The sequence below is a fragment of the Lathamus discolor genome, chromosome 1 (genome assembly GCF_037157495.1).
Source record: "Lathamus discolor isolate bLatDis1 chromosome 1, bLatDis1.hap1, whole genome shotgun sequence".
Lineage (NCBI taxonomy): Eukaryota > Metazoa > Chordata > Aves > Psittaciformes > Psittacidae > Lathamus > Lathamus discolor.
Genome location: NC_088884.1, coordinates 97,601,993 through 97,621,039, shown reverse-complemented (window position 1 = coordinate 97,621,039; position 19,047 = coordinate 97,601,993). Strand labels below are relative to the sequence as shown.

Below are 19,047 nucleotides of genomic sequence, written 5' to 3'. Positions count from 1 at the left end.
ACTTCTTTTATCAACAAAATACTTTTTATTGACACTCAGAACAGCATTTAATTGAACCTATTCCCCAATTATCGTCAGAAAAGAGTTTACACTAGTGTTTTGGAAAAATGTTTTAGGAAGATTTATCAGAGCTGCAAAAAAAGCTGTCCGTGAACTAATGGAATTAGATTATCTTTGAATTCTCTCCACCAGAACTTATAATGGCCACTAATTCCTTTCTTTGCTCTTTTGGTGTTTGCAAAGGGGTTCACTAAAGCCTGAATTGATATAATTATTGGCTTGGATTGTTAGAGATTTAGGGCAGATGGCTATGGGTTTCTAAAGTCCCATTTGCTTGTGTTAGCTTTTCTAGTTTGCCTATAGGGTTTGGGGATCAGTAATTTGAAAGGGCTGCAAACTTGTAAAACAGTATTATTCATGGGGGCAGAATGTTCATCAGCGTGACCCAGTACTAAATACATTCATTATGGGCATTTCTATTCTGCACAATTTGCCACACGGTGCTGGGTTGGGGGGGGGTGGGGGGAGGGGAGAAAAAGAAAAAAGAAAAAGAAAGAAAAAAGAGACAATGGCTTATAAAATGCTTTTGAATGCTTAAAAAGCAGGAGAGTTCACGCTGAGCCTCCTCTGCTTTCTTTTTCAGCAAGAACCTTCTAAGTGACTTTGGCTGAGCTGTGCTGAGAGTAAGGAAATTGGGGGAATCAGAGCTTTGCTCTTCACATTTTTGGATATGGGGGGAATTTAAGAGACAGAGAAGAGCAATAAAAGAGAGTGATGGCATGATTATGGGCAACAGCAATAAACAAATGGACAAAGTTAGAAGAAAATGAAAAGCAGGACAAGACTGTGGCTAAAACGCTAAACTTAAAAAAAACCAAAAACAAACAAAAAAAAACCCCAAAGCAAACAAAATACACACACACACAAAGAGGGAACAGAAATCACAGCATAAATTGATGCACTTGAACTGAGAAGAACCCGCCAGGCTCTGTGACCTGGGTGCAGCCTGAAGCTCACGTAACCGTCTGCAGCATTTCTGGTGTACACAAAGTACCGGATCCACTCAGTCATAAGATTGTCTTTTGTGCAGATGTGTTGCACTGTAAACACGAAAACCATTTTTTAGCAATAGCAGAGAGGCAAGGAACTTGCCACTGTCCAAGCACTTAATATGTCCTGTGGCTTCTTTAAGACATTTGGCATGGAGGAGATGTACTTAGCACAAATCCTCTCTGTAAAGCATGAAGAGCTTTTTCAACTAGGATGGAAAAGATCTTCTGGAGAACCACTGGAACAGCAGAGATAGAAGCGCAGCAGCCGGCACAGAGACAATTGCACACACAGATACAGATACACACACATGCAGACACACACGGGAGACCAAGCTCGGGCAAAGGTAGCAGCGCGGCGGGCGGGGGGAGCCGGCGATGTACAGTAGTGTGCAGAATGTTACTGACTTGGAGAGGAGGAGGAGGAGGGAGAGATGTCCCTTTGCTCCACACAAGAACATGGGTGTTGAGGAGAGGCAGGTAAATAGGTAAATACGGAGCAGGAAGAGGCTCTACCGGCATGGCTGGCGAAAGGCGGGAGGCGGCACACCTCCCCCTCTTACCCCCCGCATCCCGGTTTACTAACCCAACGCACTGAAAACCTCCGAGTTAGTTAAAACAACCTGAAAGTACGTAGAGGAGAAAGGGCGCGACAGCATTTTTCGTGGCGGGAAGGGGGGGAATTAAACCCAGAAATCCCGCTTGAAAGTGCCCTGAAAAAGGAGGGGGCATTGATTTAAAGTTGCGTTTTAGTCATTTGTGTGAGTGCGCGTAAGTGTGCCCCCCCGCCGTGCCCCCCTTCCCTTTCCCGGCGGCACACCGGCGGCCAGCAGGGGCTGGGGGAGGAGCCGCCCCCTCCCGCTCCCATTCCCCGATCTCCCCGCCGGGTCCCTCCCGCCCTCTTCCAGGTCCCCCACCATCCCGTTCCTCCCACCGCCTCGGCGCGCCGGGCTGTCCCCGGGCTGATTGGCTGGACGGGGCTCAGCACACGCCGGGTAAAAGCTTTGTCTGGGGAGTTGGAGCGAAGTTGCGGCGGATTTTTAGGCTGGAGCCGGCGAGGGAGGGTGCTCAGTGCGGCGCGAGCGGGGGGAAGAGAGGAGGGAAGTGAAGAGGGGAGAGGCGCCGGGCGGGCAGTGGATCCCGCGGCGCGTCCCGCGGGCTTCCCGGCGCCCCTGGATGCTCACGGCGGGAGAGGAGCCCGCTGCCGCCCCGACACGTTTCGTTCTGGAAGAGGAGCGGGGAGTCAAATGAGAACGCGTGGATTGCATACGGCTTGTACCTGGATGTCCTGGCACGGTGTGTATATGAAAAAAAAACCCAAAACTTTTCTGATCTGGTGAGATATTAATCCTTGGCTGAGCAGAAAAGGCGTTTTCAAGTTTGGAAGGACCAGATGCGCGCAGGGTTTAAGGTACGGAAGGCAGCTGCGATAATTGCTTTTTAACTTGCTTGGAGAAATGAATTGCAAAAACTTACAAATGCGCCGAGTCGGCGGTAAAATGCACTTTATATTCATTTTTGCACTGATGATAATATCTTTCAATAAGGCTGTGCTGGGCAAGAATTTGAAATACAGGATTTATGAGGAGCAAAGAATCGGATCGGTAATTGCAAGACTGTCGGAGGATGTAGCTGATGTTTTATTAAAAATGCCTAACCCTTCCTCGGTGCGATTTCGAGCCATGCAAAGGGGGAATTCTCCCTTGCTTGTAGTCCGTGAGGATAACGGAGAGATCAGCATAGGAGCTAAAATTGATCGGGAGCAACTCTGCCAGAAAAACTTAAACTGCTCCATAGAGTTTGATGTGATCACTCTGCCCACTGAACATCTGCAGCTATTCCATGTTGAAGTTGAAGTGCTGGATATTAATGACAACTCTCCCCAGTTTTCCAGAGCTCTTATCCCTATTGAGATATCAGAGAGTGCAGCAGTGGGAACGCGGATCCCTTTGGACAGCGCTTTTGATCCAGATGTAGGGGACAACTCACTGCACACTTACTCCCTTTCTGCAAATGATTTTTTTACTATTGAGGTGAGAACCAGGACTGATGGTGCCAAGTATGCGGAGCTGATTGTGGTTAGAGAGCTGGACCGGGAGCTGAAGTCAAGTTATGAACTCCAGCTCACTGCCTCAGATAAAGGGGTGCCCCAGAGGTCTGGCTCATCCCTCCTGAAGATAAGCATTTCTGATTCCAATGACAACAGCCCTGTTTTTGAGCAACAGTCATATGTAATCCAGCTCCTAGAAAATTCTCCGGTTGGGACTTTGCTCATAGACCTCAATGCCACTGATCCAGACGAGGGCGCTAACGGTAAGGTGGTCTACTCCTTTAGTAGTCATGTGTCTGCCAAAATTATAGAGACTTTTAATATAGATCCAGAAAAAGGACACCTCACCCTCCTGAAGCAAGTGGACTATGAAGTGACCAAATCCTATGAAATTGATGCTCAGGCTCAGGATCTGGGGCCAAATTCCATTCCAGCTCACTGCAAGATTATAATTAAAGTTGTGGATGTGAATGACAACAGACCTGAAATTAACTTAAACCTGATGTCTCCAGAGAAAGAGGAGGTAGCTTACATTTCTGAAGGGTCACCTCTGGACACTTTTGTTGCCCTGGTCAGAGTGCAAGACAAGGACTCTGGTGTGAATGGAGAGATAATTTGCAAGCTCCATGGACATGGCCACTTTAAACTCCAAAAGACTTATGAAAATAACTACTTAATCTTGACTAATGCCACTCTAGATAGGGAAAAGAGATCTGAATACAGCTTGACTGTAATAGCAGAGGACAAGGGAACACCCAGTCTCTCCGCAGTGAAACACTTTACTGTCCAAATCAGTGATGAAAATGACAACCCACCCCGCTTCCAGACAAACAGATACGAAGTTGTTATCTTGGAAAATAACTCTCCGGGAGCGTATATTACATCAGTCACAGCCACAGACCCAGATCTAGGTGACAATGGCCAGGTGACATACACTATTTTGGAGAGCTATATTTTAGGAAGCTCTATAACCACCTATGTGACCATTGATCCCTCCAATGGGGCGATCTATGCCCTGAGAACCTTTGACCACGAGGAAGTAAATCAGATTGCCTTCATGGTTCAAGCTAGGGATGGAGGAAGTCAGCAGCTTGTTAGCAATACCACGGTAGTACTAACCATCATTGATGAAAATGACAACGCTCCTGTCATCGTCGGGCCAGCGCTACGCAACAGTACAGCAGAAATCTCAATCCCTAAAGATGCTGGAATTGGCTTTCTTGTCACCAGGATAAGGGCTACAGATAGAGACTCTGGTATGAACTCTGAACTCAGCTGCTCCATAGTAGCTGACAAAGAAAACAGCATCTTTGTGATGGATCCCAAAACCTGTGACATATCTATCAATGTGAGTGTTGAATCAGTTCCAGCAAAACAATGGGAATTTTTTGTCATAGTCCAGGATAAAGGCAGTCCTCAGCTTAGTACTAAAGCACTTCTCAGATGTACTGTTTTTGAGTATGTCTATTCATTTGCAAGCACAGAAGCAACTTTGGTAAGCCAACCCTCTCTGGATGTCTCCATGATAACGATTATATCCTTGGGATCGATATGTGCTGTGTTATTGGTCATTATGGTCATTTTTGCCACAAGATGTAATCGAGAAAAAAAGGACACCAGGTCCTACAACTGTCGTGTGGCAGAATCGACCTACCAGCACCACCCAAAGCGACCCTCAAGACAGATCCACAAAGGGGACATTACATTAGTGCCAACAGTTAATGGCACTTTACCCATCAGATCTCACCACAGAGCTTCTCCATCATCATCTCCGACTCTGGAAAGGGGACAAATGAGCAGCCGGCAGAGCCACCACAGCCACCAATCGCTCAACAGCCTGGTGACAATCTCCTCTAACCACGTGCCTGAAAATTTCTCACTGGAGCTCACCCATGCTACTCCTGCTGTTGAGGTAAGGTCCACACCTCTATTTGCACATCCCTTCACTCAGAAGCATTGAGGTACTCTGCATGCCACCTGTGAGACCAATTAGGTCTATGCCTAATGAGGATGTATGATGGATTTCTTTGTAGATGTCACAGCTTTGCAGTTTTACTCCAATATCAACTGAATCCATTACCATGGGGAACAGGATTAAATCTATTATTTATAGATTAAATATTTATTGGTTCATTCTTGTAAGGTCAAAACAATAGAGTGTAACATAGATAGCGCTTAGCTCTGGTTTACTGCCCACTTGTACTGTCTTCCTTGCCCTCCCTTTCCCTCTGTTGAAGAAAGAGGGCCAGAGTATTTATATAGAGAAACAATGCAGGAAACCCTTTCATTATTGGGGATAGAGAACTAAAAGTCTAAAGACAGACACAGTTTAAGTACAGCTGTTGTAATACATGGTCATAATAGCTCAAACTTGAGACTACCCATCTCTGTTTTTACTGCAAATGCTCTGTAATGGCTTAAATGAGAGTTCTGTTCTGGTAACTTTATATGTAGACATTTTGTTTTGAATTAGGATCTTGGAATGGTAAAGGGTTGATTCTGATGTATTAAAACAAAACAAAACCCTGCCTCAGTTTAATTACTTGTTAATGAAGTAATTATTATGAGTTCAGAGGCTAATGAACAGCAGTGCATTTCGTCATTGTACAAAGTCTTCAGATATTTCCTGTGGCAGACACTGTACTACAAAATAGTCTGTTGTACTGCATTATATGCAGGTATTTGACTTAATTCAACTTTAAAGGAAAAAAGAGCCAAAACCAAACCTGAGAAGCAAATTAAGGGTTTTACAACTAGGAATTTGAGCTTTCATTTCAAAGAATCAGTCTTCTCACCTTTTCTTTAGCAGGTTTCGCAGCTTCTCTCAATGCTTCACCAGGGCCAGTATCAACCAAGGCCAAGTTTTAGAGGAAACAAGTATTCCAGAAGCTACAGGTAAGAATCTGGACTGTTCTGCTATGCATGCATGTATATGCATCAGAAAACAGACCCATGATTTTAATCAAAATGTGGAATGTGATTTATGTAAGATAATCTAATTCCATGATCCCCGCAATTCTCTTCACAGATATGCCCTGCAAGATATGGATAAATTCAGCTTGAAAGACAGTGGCCGGGGTGACAGTGAGGCTGGAGACAGTGATTATGATTTGGGAAGAGAGTCTCCAATTGACAGACTTCTTGGGGAAGGATTCAGTGACCTTTTCCTTACAGATGGGAGAATTCCTGCAGGTAAGAGCACAATGGAAGCTGACCAGTTTATTTACACTGCTGCCTGGCTGTCACTTTGATAAAGCTACTACTGAGAAAGCAAAAATTCTTTAGCTTTCAACTCCTCTGTTTCCTTTCTTTTTACTCTGCTTCATGATAAATACTGAGCTGAAACCTTCACATATATAGTAAAATGAAACCTCAGGTACAACTGAAAATGCCTACTTTTTTCTCTTATTCACATTATCATGAGCTGGCTCTAATTTACCCCCAAATCACGATCTGCTCCATGTCCTTAGACTTTTAAGGACTAGGTGGATGTTTTTGCAGGGCCAGGCAGTTGTGGTTTGTTAAAAATATACTGAGCTATAATTTGGGAGATGACATTTTCCACGGTGGGTTTCGTCCATACAATACAAACTTCTACCATGGATTGTGAGTAGTCTAGAAATATGGATGAAGAAAGTGTATTTTTTTCCCACTGAAAAATGAACTGGAGTGGCAATGGAAGGATCTAAATACGTCCCAGACTGCAAGTCATAACTTCTAGAAGAAAGAACTTAAGAGGTACATTTCAGAGGCAGAGAGCAGAAAAACAAAAAGCTAGAATAGAGGGAGTGAAAGTAAGATAAACACACGTGTACATATTCATGTGTATGAAGTACCACTTTTAAATTTATGCCCAGTTATAAGCTGAATATAATAGTCTATGGGAAATCATGTTGAGTACAGGTATGAGAATTTTGTAGTTACTTTAATAATTACACAGCCACTGGTTGTACCCTAGATCGTACACTTACTTCAGATCATGTTTGGTTTTCTCTGTGTTAACTGGCAGGGCTGTGTAACTCACTATGGCTCACTGAACCAAACTTAAAAGGTTTAGTAAAGTCATTTTATACATGAGGCACATTGCTTTTGGGGCAGTGCAGCACATAGTCCCTCCTAAAGTGTCCCCCATGTGTTGCCCAGGGCTGGAGGAGAGGAGCTGCAGAGCTGCTCCTTCCCTCTGCTACTATGGAAAACACTGGTGAGGGGTTGTGCCTGACCTTGGTGCAGTTTACCCTGAGAAATACACTGTTAGGCCAGAGTAAACCGCAAAAGTTTAATTTGCTCTTCTTACACATTTTAGCTTTAAAATTTCCTTTGCATATTTTGCTTCAGACTTTTATCACCTACTCAGGCATTCACCTACCTCTTCAAATTAGTCTTTACTCAGTGTTTCAAATCTGGAGGTCTTGAAAAGTTACTGGTTTTTATTTTTTCAGAATCTTTAACCTAAATCTGGAGTCCTAATGTATTTTTACTCTCATTTCCCCTTGCTCTTTCTACTTATTCCTCTGCCAGCTAGCATGAGGCATGTCTCGTTCTCCCCTGTGATTAGCAAGGAGGGGTCTGCTGGAGCTCTCAGTTGCCAGGGGAACTTCAAGTGCAGTGGTGTTTGCACTGGCATCCAGCCCTTGTGCTGCCAAGGAAAAGCTGTCCCGTTCTCCATGGGCAGTCAGGGGCTACTCATAGGTGGGAGTGGTTTCCTCTTTGCTAGCTGGGATACCCAGGACTGGTTTTCAGCTTTTGCAGTTCTGTCTCTAAAGAGGAAGCCAATGGCTGGGATTTCCAAAAGGGCCCAGCTAATCACATTCAAAGTAAGGAAAACTCCTGCTGTGTGCAGATGGAGCTGGGCTGGGCTATCTCAGTGAGCACTTAATGTCACCTAGGTGTCCACTTGCCACTCTGCATGGTCTTATTCCGTTAACTAAGTACAGAACCATAGAACGGTTAGGGTTGGAAAGTACCTTAACATCACCCAGTTCCAACCCCCCTGCCATGGGCAGGGACACTTTCAACTAGACCAGATTGCTGAAGGTCTTGAACACTGCTGGGGATGGAGCATAACGTATGCTGAACCTGTTCAGATGAAACCTGAACTGATCTGCAGTCCAAACAAATAAAAAGCAAAAGAACTTCGTGGAGGTTTCCTGTTCTCCATTTTGAAATGTTTCTACATTATCAGTCTGGATACAGGCAAAATGCTGTGAAAAAATCCTTTCAGTTTGTCCCTTTAAGGTGGAACTGGAAAGAATGGAGCCAGTCCCTTGAAACTACAAAAATTACACAATCAAAAAGTTCAGTTACTGTCCTTGAAAGGCTTGTTTCTCTTTTTAAATCTTCACTAATAAGCTTTAAGTCTGAGAGAGGAAGGGGTGGGGGGGAATAATAATATTGTTGTACATCTTTGCTTTTTCCTTTTTTTTATTGCTGATTTAAGGATGGACTGTGACACCATTCAATTTCCTTGAAGCATCTTTCGATCCTTTTTCATGAATGTCAGAATTTATTATTTGATACCAAATCCAATCTTGATAACATCAGTAACAAAACTCACAATAAGACAACCTTCACTGCTAATGAAATGCTAAACCACTGAAAGTCTCTCATTAATTTACAGGAGCCTTCTTAATTAGAAGAGTAATCCTCACCTTCTGGGATGAGTTGAGCTTGTCCAGGCACCATGGGTGACTTAGTCATTTTTTGTAAATCAGTACACGTGTGCTTTTCATACATGGGAACAAAGCACTCGAAGGCATTTCAGTCCCTTGTATCAAAACTTCAGCAACTGATATTCTTGAGGTTGCTTGTTTGCTCAAAGCTCACTGGATCAGCAGGCCACTTGCAAGAGCTTGTGCAATATCCAGCCTGTAGCCTGAACCTGTATTCTTGAAGAAATTCTTACTCCCACATGTGAGGCACAGAGAAATTTCATACTCCAAGGAACTGAAAGGACATTAGGAAAGCAAACAATATGGTAGGCTGTGTAAAGCACAGAGATAAATAACGCTGACAGCATGACAGTAGGACTTTATCAATCTCTGGTACATCCTAAGCTGAAATACAGTGTTCAGTTCTGCTTACACCATCGCGAAAAATATCTTCCGATAAACTAAGTGGATCCAGAACCAGATGGCAAATGTGATGAGAAAGCTAGGGAAACTTACAGGGCATGACTGCGAACATTTCTTATGTATTCAGTATATAAATAGAAAGAAAAACTATTCTGTGTGGCTAATTTAACTGTTAACTGATAGAAGATTAGGGCTAAAGTTTCTTGTGGTCAAAATATGCATAATGCAAAGAGTCTGGTATTTCTGAAAACACTCTTCTGAAGTATGTGACTCAAATTCAAGTTAGTGGCCCCTGCAGCACCTGGGTCTTTTCTAGCAGGTCTGCCAGGCACCCAGGCATTGCCCAGCCTGAGCCAAGGCTTCATGTCCTACAGAGCCAGTTCCCTTTGGAGAGGCACATCCCTCTTTATGGGTCTGTCAAGTAGGGCTTTGTCTGTCTCCGCTTCCAGTGACCCTTCCCAGACCTCTCCAGGTGTTTGCAGAGTATTCTTGCAGTGCCCTGCTCAGACTAGCATAGCTCCCAGGGCTGGAGTCACTTGTCCCACTGTGTCTCTCCTCCCTGAGAGACATCGCTCGAAAGAAGCAGCTAGGAGAGTGTCTCTTGTCTTCTGCTCTTCAGTCCTCCTGGCTGGCCTGAATGGCCACCTTGTGCCAATGCTTACCGTCCAGTAACCTGGGCTACAGAGTGGCAAGTGCACCTCGGAGTAACTCCAGTATAAACACTGGAGTCACAAGGGGTTCAAGTTAAGCCCTAGGCATTTTTATACTGTATTAAAAAATAACTGATTCAGTTAAAAAGATAATATGGCAGTGGATCACCTCATATTCAACATACATTGTCAGATCAAAAGGAGGCATGTTAACGAAGAGGGAGATCCTTCTGCACATTATTGTTCTTTCTTCATTTCCCCTGTCCATTTTTTCCCATTCTGTTACTCTGATGCACTTCTCTAAGTGCGTGTGGCAGACTTCACTAAAACTTAAGTAAATGTTTGGAGATTTTATTTATGTATTTAATTATTTGATGGAATAGCAATGTATAAGAGGGAACAAGTTGCTTTAAGTCACGAATGCTTGTTTTCCACCTTGAATTTACATGTCGATCTTCAGCCCAGCTGAGAGATTGCATAACTGCCTTACATGTTCTGTATTTGTTCTCATTTTCTGAGACCATTCAGAAATGGAAGTGCATTTAGGTCCAGACCATTTGTATTTGCCACCTTCCTTCACACAGAAAGTGAACCCAAATACTGGATTTGAACACCTTTGGAGAAGTTCAGTCCTTGTGTTAGTCCCTGCAACTAAGCGGTATTTGCAATAGGAGGGGGATGCTGACTCTCCTCTTTTCTCTCTTGCAGCGATGAGGTTGTGCACGGAGGAGTGCCGGGTTCTGGGGCACTCTGACCAGTGCTGGATGCCCCCACTGCCCTCTCCCTCCTCCGATTACAGAAGTAACATGTTCATCCCTGGGGAGGAGTTTCAGTCACCTCAGCTGCAGCAGCAGCAGCAGCAGCCGCAGGGCCTCGAGGAAGATCCACAGCCTGCTGACACCATCGAGAAGAAGAAGAGCTTTTCGACGTTTGGTAAAGACTGCCAGAGCGAGGAGGAGTCGGGAGACAACTGCACCTCCTCTCTCCTCTCTGAAATGAGCAGCGTCTTCCAGCGCCTGCTGCCTCCCTCGCTAGATGCCTACACGGAGTGCAATGAGATGGATCGCTCCAGCTCACTGGAGCGCAGGAAGGGACATTTGCCAGCCAAGACTGTGAATTATCCACAGGGGGTGGCAGCCTGGGCAGCCAGCACACATTTCCAGAATCCTGCCAACAACGGGCCCACTCTGGGGACTCACTCAGGCGCGCAGCCTTCCTCCAAATGGCTGCCAGCCATGGAGGAGATCCCAGAGAATTATGAAGAAGATGATTTCGACAACATGCTCAACCACCTCAGTGATGGGAAACACGAACTCATGGATGCCAGTGAGCTGGTGGCAGAAATTAACAAGCTGCTGCAAGATGTCCGGCAGAACTAATTGTTTCAAAAGCCTATTTTTCCATATTTATGGAAAACTGGGGAAAAAACTCCACAAACCAACAAAAAGAACAAAAAAAAACCCCAGACTGAGAAGAACTGGCATTGCCAACTAGTTGCATTTATCATAAATGTGTCTGTGTATGTTGAATATTAAAATACTGTATTTTCATATGTACACAATGCAAGTGTGATTATCTTTATCTGTATTTTAAAAATACATTTGTACCTTATATTTATGTGTAATTTAACAAATAAATTTTATTTTTGTACGCCCACAGCAAGCATGTTTTCCTAAATGTATATAGATGGTACCACCCTTGTCAAACTTCCACCATTCTTGCCACACAGGCATGTTAAAAAACCCACAAAAGACAAAAGGAGGGGTATTGCTTTCCCTTATTATTTCTTTTAAGTCTGAAATGTTACAAATTCAAACCACTGAAAAGTTATGCAAACATTAGTTTCAATGAATGATCCAACACCTTGTTGCAATGTTTCATTCTTGTAATAAAGAGTTGTCAACTCCCATGAAACCTAAAATGTCCTTTTTATTTTGATGCTTTTGGTCTGTAAGGTCATTTTCAAATTTTATCAATGGATTATTGCAGGCTCAGACCAGGGGCTTCCTCTGTTTTACAGGTGTTTTCCCAAGCGAACAAATCATCGAATTCAGTGATGGGACTTCCGGTGTTATCTCTGAGAAAAAAAACCACCCCAAAAAAGGTAAAATTTGTTCTGCTGTTGTTGAACTGCAAAGCCAGTTGAAGTGAGTGGTGTATGCTTATAAGACAGCATAAAATCAGCTTTTCTGACTTCAAGCTGAATTCTCAATTCATGTAAATAAAAAATTGCAATTGACTGCTTTATCCTTGTAAGTGACACCAAAATAAAAGGAATGTTGCATCTCTCAGGAAAGCAGCTGATTGTAGCTATATGTTGCCTCTGTTGTAAATGTGCTTATCTTGTATTTGAACTTCCTAGACAAGAGTGATGCTGCAGGTACATTGGCTTTGGGTGAGTCCCATCTTTCCACAGTGGGGTTTCTCCCTGGACTGAAGGTAGCTCAATGAAAGCAGTAATATAAACAGTAAAAATAAAGAGTGCCCCATAGTGCTGTCACCACTTGAGGGGTGACCTAACCAATATTTCTCAGATAAAAGTCAATGTGGCTTACACATATTTCTGTAATAGTAAACAAACTGATTTTAATGTTGAGAAACGTGGGTGGGGTTTGGAATCCTTATGCTCATTTCAGGACAGTGTTATTAAGAGATGGCCACAAAACCTGGTATTTTGGGCTTTCATCAGAGCTGTAAGTGCATATTTTTATAAAGTGTATTTTTTACCAGAAATGTGATGAACTAAAATAATCCAAGTGAACACAGGCATAGAAACTGGCACATACTTTTATTCTGGAGAATTGCACTTGTAAAGTACTCTATAGAATATTTTTTAATGGTAGTTATAGAAAAATCCCATTTAATGATACCTAAAAAAGCCAGAATTTTGTTATGTGCATAAGCTTTATTGGTTTGCTCTGTGTGTGTAAGGAAACTTTAATGTCATAATTGGTTTCACAGTGCAAGTATTTGTTGACACCTGAATAATGGAGAGACTTTCAAATTGTTTACAGTTCAGGAGCTCATGAGTATAGCTATGCTGGTTTGAAATACCAGGACCTCAGATCTCTAACAAAGTATCTGTATTGGCAGATGAAACTATCAAAATGTCATTTTGTCAATATGGCTTAAATGTAACTGACTTAAAGGTAACTGGCTTATCAGTATTGGTACAAGAAGATCCTCTAACCGTGGAGGCTCTGTTTTCTGTTTTGGAGAGTTCTTATAGCGCCCTTTGAATGCCAACAAGACCTTAGTTTATTACTGAAAGGAACAAGTCATACCACAATGGGCTGAGAGAGCTGGGCTTGTTCAGCCTGGAGAAGAGAAGGCTGCAGGGAGACCTTAATGCAGCTTCCCGTACCTAAAGGGGCTGACAAGAAATGTGGAGAGGGGCCTTTTACAAGGACATGTAGTGATAGGACAAGAAGTAACAGCTTTAAACTGAAAGAGGAGAGATTTATATTAAGATGTTGAGAAGTTCTTCCCTGTGAGAGTGGAGAGGTGCTAGCACAGGTTGCCCAGAGAAGCTGTGGCTGCCCCATCTCTGGCAGCATTCAAGGCCAGGTTGGGCTGGGCTTGGAGCAGCCTGGTCTAATGGAAGGTGTCCCTGCCTGTTTCAGGGAGGTTGGAACTGGATGACCTCTAAGGTCCCTTTTAACCCAAACCATTCTATACTGATGTAATGACCACAGCTCATTTATTAAATGTTTGAAAACCTCTTCCATGTTTTCCTCCTTCCTTCCCACTAACAGCCTAAATAGCCACAACCAGCCTCACCTGAATCCACCCACCTCCTCCCCCACCTCAAGGGTGCAGAAGCTTATTTAAGCTCAGACTGGGGCATTCAATTGTTATTTGAGTGTTGATCCTTATTGTTGCTTCCTGGATAGACCTGGGACTTTATAGCTGTGTTTCTAACTGCGTCTCCAGTTGCTGCTGAGAGGAGTTCACAAACTGAACTGCTGCTGCGTTTCACAAAGGCATGGCCTTCTCCTTGGCTAGCTTACTTCTGCCTCACTTCAGCCCACTCCTTTTCAGTTTCCTTCTTCATCAGTATTCAGTTTGGGTCTTTTCCCAGGTTCCCTCACCACCATCTCATTTTCCTTCCCTCTCAGCTGGCTGACTTTGCTTCACTTACCCATGTACTAATTCTGCACGGCCCATGGTTGTACTCTGGTGTTTACAAAGTATGTGGTGTCCCAGTAACATTGCCCATGACTGAGATTCCTGATTGCGATCTCTTCAGCTAAGTCTGGTTAACGCATTCCTCAGAAGCAATCTTGCCCTAATTTTTGGCATGGGTAACCATAATCTCCGCTGGATTCCTGAATTCCCCCACACTCAGAGCCTTTTAACGGGTGACTGTATGGGGCGGCAAGGGCTTATGTGCCCAGCTGCAGCTCCCTGCTGCTGACTGCACGGGAGTGGAATGGGAGACGGAGATTCAGCCAGAGCAACTCCTGAGACAAAACTCATGCCCTCTTAGGGAAACAGTGATTCCAGCCTGAGCGTGAGAGGTGTATGGGGGCTGGCAGTTATGTTGAATGTATAGAGGATGGTAATTTGACCATAGCTATTGAACTTGGAAATTATTTTATTTTTCTATTGACATGGATAAAATGTTGCTATTACTATTATTTATTGCTAAATCAGCAGCTGAGAATGAAACTCCTCTTCAAGTGGTACAGATTCCTCCTTCATAAATAAATGCAGATAGATACTGCTTCCCATTTCTAGAAGAGGAAATATTAGACCTTTGGGCTCAGACTGATTTGTGCTGCCTGCAGACTTGCAGGGCAGCCTGATAAAGCTCCATTTTCACAGTCACATCATCTACTAGGGATTTAAAATTCTGTTTTAAATTTAAAATCCTTAAATCAGTTTATGCCCACTGGTCTATGTCACATGGTTAGTCTCAATGATTTAAAGAGCCATTGTTTGCAGAGGGGGCTTTCTAGCAAAAAGAGATTGCAGTGAATTTTTCTGGTAGCGCTAGGTAGCAAAATGTCATAAAATACGTAAGGTTTTCCTAGAGGGGATTTCTGTACCAACACAGTAATAGTATTTGGTATGTGTGTTGCTGCAAGAATCTTATCATGTAAAGAGACCAGTTATAAGACCAGTCTCCAGGAGCAAAAATGTTTACTAAGATTATATCTGAAATGCATTGGAGTTTGAGCTGCATTTATTATTGATAGGAAGCTTGCTAAAAGATATGTAGATTGTGGTAAATGAGGGAAAAATGCATCTTCATCCTACTCTGTTTAGAGTCCTTCTCAAGCTTCCTTTATAAATGAAATTACATACATATATATGGGCCCACCCATATATATGGGTCCAGCCCACCTTGGGCCCACTGTAGGAGAGGATCTGGTTCTAGACCATCTTAAAAATCTGAACGTGCATAAGTCCATGGGACCTGGTGAAATCCATCCGCAGGTCCTGAAGGAGCTGGCAAATAAAGTTGCTAAGCCACTGGGCATCATATTTGAAAAATCATGGCAGTCAGGTGAAGTTCCCGATGACTGGAAAAAGGGAAATATAACCCCCATTTTCAAGAAGGGGAAAATGGAAGATGTGGGGAATTACAGACCAGTCAGTCTCACCTCCATGTCTGGCAAAATCTTGGAGCAGATTCTCCTGGACAGCATGCTAAGGCACATGAAAAACAACAAGGTCCTTGGTGACAGCCAGCATGGCTTCACTAAGGGGAAATCCTGCCTGACCAATTTGGTGGCCTTCTATGATGGGGCTACAGAACTGATGGACAAGGGTAAAGCAGCTGATATCATCTACCTGGACTTGTGCAAAGCGTTCGACACTGTCCCACATGACATCCTTCTCTCTAAATTGGAGAGACATCAATTTGATGGATGGACCACTTGGTGGATAAAGAACTGGTTGGATGGCCGTACACAAAGAGTTGTGGTCAATGGCTCAATGTCCAGCTGGAGACCGGTAACGAGTGGTGTCCCTCAGGGATCGGTGTTGGGACCGGTCTTGTTTAACATCTTCATCGCTGACATGGACAGTGGGATTGAGTGCGCCGTCAGCAAGTTTGCCGATGACACCAAGCTGTGTGGTCCGGTTGATATGCTGGAGGGAAGGGATGCCATCCAGAGGGACCATGACACGCTTGTGAGGTGGGCTGATGCCAGCCTTATGAAGTTCAACCATGCCAAGTGCAAGGTCCTACACCTGGGTCAGAGCAATCCCAGGCACAGCTACAGGTTGGGCAGAGAAGAGATTCAGAGCGGCCCTGCAGAGAAGGACTTGGGGATGTTGGTTGATGAGAAAATGAACATGAGCCAGCAGTGTGCGCTCACAGCCCAGAAAGTCAACCGTATCCTGGGCTGCATCAAAAGGAGCGTGACCAGCAGGTCGAAGGAGGTGATCCTGCCCCTCTACTCTGCTCTTGTGAGACCTCATTTGGAGTACTGTGTGCAGCTGTGGTGTCCTCAACATAAAAAGGACATGGAACTGTTGGAACAAGTCCGGAGGAGGGCCACAAGGGTGATCAGGGAACTGGAGCACCTCCCATATGAAGATAGGCTGAGGAAGTTGGGGCTGTTCAGCCTGGAGAAGAGAAGGCTGTGCGGAGACCTCGTAGCAGCCTTGCGGTATCTGAAGGGGGCCTACAGGGATGCTGGGAAGGGACTCTTCATTAGGGACTGTAGTGACAGGAGAAGGGGTAATGGGTTCAAACTTAAACAGGGGAAGTTTAGGTTGTATATAAGGAAGAAGTTTTTTACTGTTAGGGTGATGAGGCACTGGAATCGGTTGCCCAGGGAGGTTGTGATTGCTCCATCCCTGATGGTGTTCAAGGCCAGGTTGGACAAAGCCTTGGGTGAGATGGTTTAGTGTGAGGTGTCCTTGCCCATGGAAGGGGGTTGGAACTAGATGATCTTGAGGTCCTTTCCAATCCTAACTATTCTATGATTCTATATATGTATATATGTGTGTGTATACACATATGTAAAAAACCTAACACCAAATCTTTTCTATGTCAAGAATAGGGAAAGCTAATATTACATGTATTAAAATGTAAAAAAAAAAAAACCAAAAAAAACCCCAAAAAACCCAAAAAAGTTTGGATTCTCTACATTTTTATAACTAGTAGAGGGTTAAGGATTGATGGTATATTTTAAGCATCAAACATGAGCATGATTGTCCTGCCCAGAACACTAGGTTGCTAGAACTTCTATAAATGCTTGGGAGACAAAAATTTTCCCTCCATGGTATCACTATGACAGAAAAGGTCATGAAAGCCAGCAAGCAATATCAAAATGCAGTTTGTTACTATATGCTGGTGGTTCTGTGATTGTGACCACAGATAAAATTAGTAAGACTTTGAACAGATACAAAGCTTAATTAATGGGTGTTCAACCACTATCTTTCTCCAGACTTTGCATAGGTTTTACTTTTTAGTCACTTCTGAAATGTCCAAACTCAAAAATGTTCTGAAGTACTAATCAGAGATGGTGCATTGTTTGACTGTTTATTTAATTTGTGTTTAAAGTATTTCTGTAACCACTGCATTACACTTTACTATTTGGAGTCCATTATGGTAAACACATTGAGAGGATGTGGAGGATGTGGCTGTCAATAATGTCTTTGTTACATTCTACACCCTGGTCGTGTTTATAGTTACTTGGTTTAAGAACAGCAATAGAAAGCAAAAAAAGCTACCACAAAACATTTAACCTTTACAGTTTCCTATATTTTTTTAAATGAAAAATTGAAATTCATAGAAAATGCCAGGAAGCTGAATTTCCTCTTCTTCTCTGCAACCTGCAGAGAATGTCAGATGTTTCCCAAGATTAGAAGATGTGAAATCCTCGATTGTCAGCTGCATATATGAAACATAAACTTTCCAAACTGCAGCACAAGCAGCGAAAGTTTGCCTGCAAGCTGTAGAAACAAGTTGGACTTGTGAAGAAAATTTTATGTTTAAATTTTGTTTGGGAGGGCAACTCATGGAGTTTATTCCAAGTTGCTTTAAAGAACAAAAAGAGCTTTCTCATGTTTAGTTAGCAGTAGGTTAATGTGGTCTCTAAACCGAGATCCCTAGGAGACTGTGGTACACATACGTTGTCCTTCAACAATGCAGACTGGCACAGCAAGGAGTGAAATTGTGCCTGAAAATGTATCCAGGGCCAGACTCTTTCTGCACATAAAACTTGCCCTGCCACATGTTCTGTAATGCAGCTAGAAAATAAAGGAAGTGATAATATTATAACTTCAATCAATAAAAAATATTCGTAATTATCAACCCTGTTGCACTGTACATCCCTGGAGCATTAGAACCATAAATGACTGAACGCTAGAAAAAAGATAAATAGCATTCAGGGATCATTTAACCCCCACTAGTGAAAAAAGAGTCTTTCTGAAGAGACACACAAGAACAGTTTTAACCACACTGTAAAAATTATTTACAATAGAATTGGTAAATACTGCTTCATTTAATTAAAACTCAAGGGAGGCTCTCACAGAAGTGGGTGATAAAATAAGCTGAAATTTGACCAGTGCACACATTCTACCACCACTTGCCCAAATAGCACTGTTGGAAATACAGTGAGAAATGACCATGTAAACTGTCATTACATGAAGCACTTAAAGCATCACCATGCATTCAGTTTCATAACATGACTTTGGTTTAGTACTGATTCAAGAGAATAAAGCAATACGCAAGGAATCAACAACGCCCCTTGTACATAACTTAGATATTGCTTGAAGGACTTTTATCCCATAATGACCTCATGCAGTGAACACATTCAGAAGCATACAAAGTAACAGAAGAAAGCTGCATGGCTTAAGTGAGACTTCTTTTCACATGTTCATGAAGAATGTTTTAAAGCATACTAAGGTTTGGAGCTACAAAATCTCTTAAGTAACCATAAGCTCATCCAGCATAATTTTTATCATCTAAATCCTAAATATAGAATCTCAAAACATGGATGTCTACTTGATTGATTTTTATGTCTGACTTACAGCGTTGCCAATGACTTTTGAGATATAGGTGATTGATTGTGCATATTCTCATGAAAATACCACATTCAATTCTCTAGATATGGAAAATATCTGTGCCCAGTCTCACAAAATTCTGTCAATACCTGAGTGAAGGCATGATAAGGGGGAAAACTATCCATTGCCTAACTTGTTTCAGGGCCTCAGTCTGCAGAAGTTTGCCTCTCTGGGCACACATGCATGCAAGACCAGATACC

General features: G+C 43.1%; 1 protein-coding gene across 2 annotated transcripts; it reads left to right on the top strand.

The window, feature by feature from the left end:
* The first annotated feature begins 2,070 nt into the window (after positions 1 to 2,070).
* PCDH18 (protocadherin 18) lies at positions 2,071 to 11,470 on the top strand. 2 transcript variants are annotated; one of them, XM_065687283.1, is made up of 4 exons: positions 2,071 to 5,011; positions 5,909 to 5,994; positions 6,128 to 6,291; positions 10,529 to 11,470. In XM_065687283.1, exons 1-4 carry the CDS (start codon positions 2,507 to 2,509, stop codon positions 11,197 to 11,199), a joined length of 3,426 nt encoding a protein of 1,141 aa, XP_065543355.1. In that variant the 5' UTR covers positions 2,071 to 2,506; the 3' UTR covers positions 11,200 to 11,470. The 2 variants fall into 2 exon arrangements, with proteins under 2 accessions (XP_065543355.1, XP_065543352.1); XM_065687280.1 differs by having other exon boundaries at positions 5,906 to 5,994.
* The last annotated feature ends 7,577 nt before the right edge of the window (positions 11,471 to 19,047 follow it).